This window comes from Enoplosus armatus, chromosome 6 (assembly GCF_043641665.1).
Source record: "Enoplosus armatus isolate fEnoArm2 chromosome 6, fEnoArm2.hap1, whole genome shotgun sequence".
NCBI lineage: Eukaryota > Metazoa > Chordata > Actinopteri > Centrarchiformes > Enoplosidae > Enoplosus > Enoplosus armatus.
The window spans coordinates 18806507-18810863 of record NC_092185.1 but is presented as its reverse complement, the minus strand read 5'-3'; the positions used below and the strand labels follow the sequence as shown (position 1 = coordinate 18810863).

At 39.1% G+C, this 4357-nt stretch overlaps 1 protein-coding gene across 1 annotated transcript; it reads left to right on the top strand.

Annotated features, from left to right (window-relative positions):
- The first annotated feature begins 761 nt into the window (after window positions 1-761).
- On the top strand, window positions 762-3803 carry etfbkmt (electron transfer flavoprotein subunit beta lysine methyltransferase). The gene is made up of 3 exons (XM_070907932.1): window positions 762-1131; window positions 1215-1345; window positions 2917-3803. Exons 1-3 carry the CDS (start codon window positions 833-835, stop codon window positions 3264-3266), a joined length of 780 nt encoding a protein of 259 aa, XP_070764033.1. The 5' UTR covers window positions 762-832; the 3' UTR covers window positions 3267-3803.
- The last annotated feature ends 554 nt before the right edge of the window (window positions 3804-4357 follow it).

The following is a 4357-nucleotide window of genomic DNA, read 5'->3' as shown; positions in this document are numbered from 1 at the left end:
CCCCACTGCCACGGGATAAACAGAATGACTGGGACTTTGTCAACCATCTGCTCACACACATGTCATTTTCACATTTTAAAACCTACAGTAGACACTTAATTTCATGATTTGTGTTCACTTTGAACCTTTCTACTTGTACAGAACCACTATGGAAATCCTGTGTCGTGCTTCAGTTTGATGCATAGCACCCTGTTTGTGTTTTATGCTATTCATAGTTTATAATTATTATTATAAACTATATATAGCAATTTTAATTAATTTTATTCAATTTCATATTTTTTTGTCTTTACATGCATGAATCTGTGTCTTGTTTTAGCTTTAAGTTGTGTGTAATACTGTTAATAATTTGATAAGAATTGCTGAAAAAGAGAATTTTTTCCAGTTAACAGATTATATTGATTATATTCAATATATATATTGATATATATTATATAGAGATTATTATATTAATCTATATATTGCAAATACATATAGGAACTGAAAATATATTTTTTATGTATTCATAATATCAGAAAATTCAAATACAAATTTGTAGGAACCTTTTTGAGCGGAACCCAGGTTGTGTGTCCCGTTTTGAGGAGGTCGGACACAATAGTGTTGTGGAAAACAACAATAGATAGCCTCAGATGGAGATGTACGGAGATTTAACAAGTCTGTTGTCCTTTATCTGTCAACATTGTGATGTTTAGAGGTGTCGCTCTTTACTGACATCATCACATGATTTTTAGCTGAAGCGACAAACATTACAAGCCGCTCCAAACAGCAGCTATGTGGCTAACATGACTAGCAAGAACGCTAGCTAGCTAAGCTGCTACAGTTTTCCAATCACTTTATGATCATGTTGGGACTTTTAACGCCCCAAAAGTGTACTCGTTATGTTGACACGTTTTTCAAAGTATTTAAACAGGCAAACGGACATAGATGTTTTTCAGACAGCTGTCAGTCTGATGAATACATCCGGAGATTTATTTCAGAGAACACAGAGATAGTGGGAGAGCAGACTCTGACTCCAGAAGTCAGACTGAGACTGTTCACCCCAAACTGCAGATTTTGGCGAGAAAGACCAGAGCTCTGGCCTTTTGATGACCCGTACTGGGCCATATACTGGCCAGGAGGACAGGCACTCTCAAGGTAAGAGGTTAACCTGACAATAAACCACCGACACTGGGCGTGAGTTAGTGCTGTTAGTCTGATTTAGTGCCACCTCTCTGCAGATATCTGTTGGATAACCCTGGAGTGTGTCGGGGTAAGACAGTTCTGGATCTGGGGAGCGGCTGTGGAGCCTCAGCCATCGCTGCAAAACTATGTGGTGCTGCTCATGTAGTTGCTAATGACATTGACACTGGTATGCATCTATCTTTATTTTGACTCTTAATCTACTGTTATTTTTTTTCTAGTGTCATCAAATTCATATTCAATGTCATTCATATTTTATAGTATTTTTGCGATTGCAGTTTTCTCAACATAATGTCAATGTGCAAAACTCTTTATCACATCAAATTGAGTGTGCAAATTGTGATTTACATAATGTTATATCCTTTTCAGTTTTACTGTTGTGGTTAATTTCTTCTTAATTCCCAGATGTAGGTGATGATCCAATGATGGAAGGAAACTCCGCTGATACTGACTTTTCACATAATATAGTTTATTTGCATCAAAGATCAGGATCAACAGGCATGCGCATCTAGACCTGTACAGCACCCGTAGCCGAATCAGTACTGCTGCCTCGAACACTGTTCAAACTCGCCTTTTATACATTTAGGCATACATGGGGTCCTACAATGACACACGAGTCTGTAATCCTCTGTTTTCAATCTAGGGGCCCCTCAGTACCCCAAAACCGATGATAGACAAGTTATTTTGACAGCAGTCTAGGGGTCAGGAAAAGAGACCTCTCAGAATGACCTTTCACATACCCTGACCTCTATCGCATAACCTCCCACATACCGAGGGAGACCACCTCCAACAATAATCAATCTTATCAGTATGGGGCCCCAACATCTGCTAGTTGTTTACCTGGAACATTGCATACGTGGCAACTTTGTGCTGCATATCATTTTATGAAAAGACTACTTTTATGATTAATATCAAATAATACACATCACTGTATTACAGTAAGCCAAATGTATTTTAAAGGATTATTGTTAACCTAAACATTAGTGTAATGTTTGACGTCTTGAATAAAAAAACAACATTTGTGGTAGATACAGAGCAGAAACATTTAACTAAACTAACTAGCTTAACTGCAGTGGAGTGCAGTCATAGTCATCATTATGTCTTGTATAAATGTAGGATTTACTGCAGTGTAAACTCTTTTGTTTACATTTTTCAATTGTTGCTGTTTGTATAATCTTAAGGTGACGACAACAGACTCTGTTTTGATGAGAACTAGTTACTGTTTTGATGCCCTGATAAACGTACTGTGTGATGTATTACCAACTTTAATACATTTTGTGTATTGCTTGAGATTTTTAGGCCACAGTGCAAGTTTATTTGTATCACACCTTTCAACAACTAGGCAATTCAAAGTGCTTTACATGAGATCTACAAGGCATTAAGAAAAGAAACACAAGGCAATATAAAAAGACAAATAGGATTTAAAAGAGTAAAATTTGCCTAAATAGAAGGTAAAGATAAGCTAAAAAAAAAGAATGAAACAGAATAGAAATGACAATGGAGCTCCAGTGCTGTGCAAGATATGAATAAATAGTCTGAAATTGAATTTAATAAAAGGAAGTGGCAAACAGAAACATAAGTCACCACAACCTTGATGGGGGGGGCTCTGTCACATGCTGAGTTAGTTGTAACTGACATGAATGTGTCAAAAGGGGGGAGAGCAAATGGGAGTAGGGCGGGGGAAGGGACAATGGTAGTGATAATTCTCTTGTAATTGAACGTTATTACACTGTGTTACAGTTGCAGCCGTTGCGACCCACATGAACTGTGAGCTGAACGACCTGGAGCCGCCTGTTTGTCTGACTGACAACATGATCGGTTCACAAGCCGAAGGCTTTGACCTGATCCTCCTGGGTGACATGTTCTACGATGAGGCCCTTGCCACCAGCCTTCACAGCTGGTTGGACTGCTGCATCAAAACCCACGGCACAAAAGTCCTGATCGGCGATCCTGGAAGATCCCACTTTGAGGAACACGGCATCCGACAACTCCTGTGTCAGCTGGCCCAGTTTGAGCTTCCTGAGTCTGTCCAAGAGGAGAACTACGGTCTGACCAGCAGCAGTGTTTGGTGCTACCGTCCTAAACTCTGAGGACGGGAGAGTCAAGTCAAGTGATTAATATGTCACATGTACTCAGCTTCAAAGGACTGTAAGAGGTGTTGGTGATTGACTCTGATTGATTTTATACACTCAGGGTCCCTCAGTTTGTACTTGTTGCCTTACCTACGGTGAAAATGCCGTCAATGTAGATGTTTCATCGCCTGAACTGTTGCGTTGTTCATAGTAGAATGTACATAAAGATTACATACTGTGGGAAATAAAATGGTTTAATATTGTAAAGAATGTTTGTGTGCTTTGATGTGGGAGAACGGGTAATCAGATCAGAACAGATATCATTTTTCACCTTGAGCTGTCTAGATAACAAAGCCTATGTGTGTGTATGTAGTGCCAATTAGAACTACTCATGTTGGGAGACTTTGTTTTAGTGTTTTGTGACAGTCAAGCAGCTCCCACAGATCACATACGTTCTGTTTTTCCCTGGGTTTTCACTATAAGAAGGATGGGAAATTCCTGAGGGACAGAGACAACTCAGAAGCTTCTCGTGTTGCTTTAAGGGTGCTCTCTCTGTGTGCACAATAAAAGAAACTTTCATTCACAGATATGTTTATTCAGTTTTATTAAAGAACCTAAAGTAGACAGACTTTCTCTACAACAATACAGAATGTAACATTTTCTCTATTTCTTCAAATTTAACTTAGCCAATGAATTTTGTAGTGCATTGTCCAAAGTCACCAGTTTTTTACATTCAGGTTATTTGGTGCAAAATCATGCAGTGAGCCAGGGATGACTGGAAACAGGCATGCAGTTGTACAAATAGGTGGCTCGGACTCCTACTTGCTCAAGGTCAGAAAGATATGTAGCAGTTTTGAGACAGACCACTGTTGAAGATAAGAAGTCCAGGTCTGGGCCAGAGTTAGAGTCTGGATCTCTCCTCCAACACTTCTGTAGGATTTCGTAGCTCTTGGAGTCACAAACAGGTTCAAAGAATTCACTGGAGACAATCAGTTCGATGTAATAGAGTTTTATTCTTTAACAGAGATAAAACCCGAGCCAGTCCCGGAATCTGACTAACTCAATATGTTATGCACAACTTCTCATATATTTCAACATGCCCTGCCTTC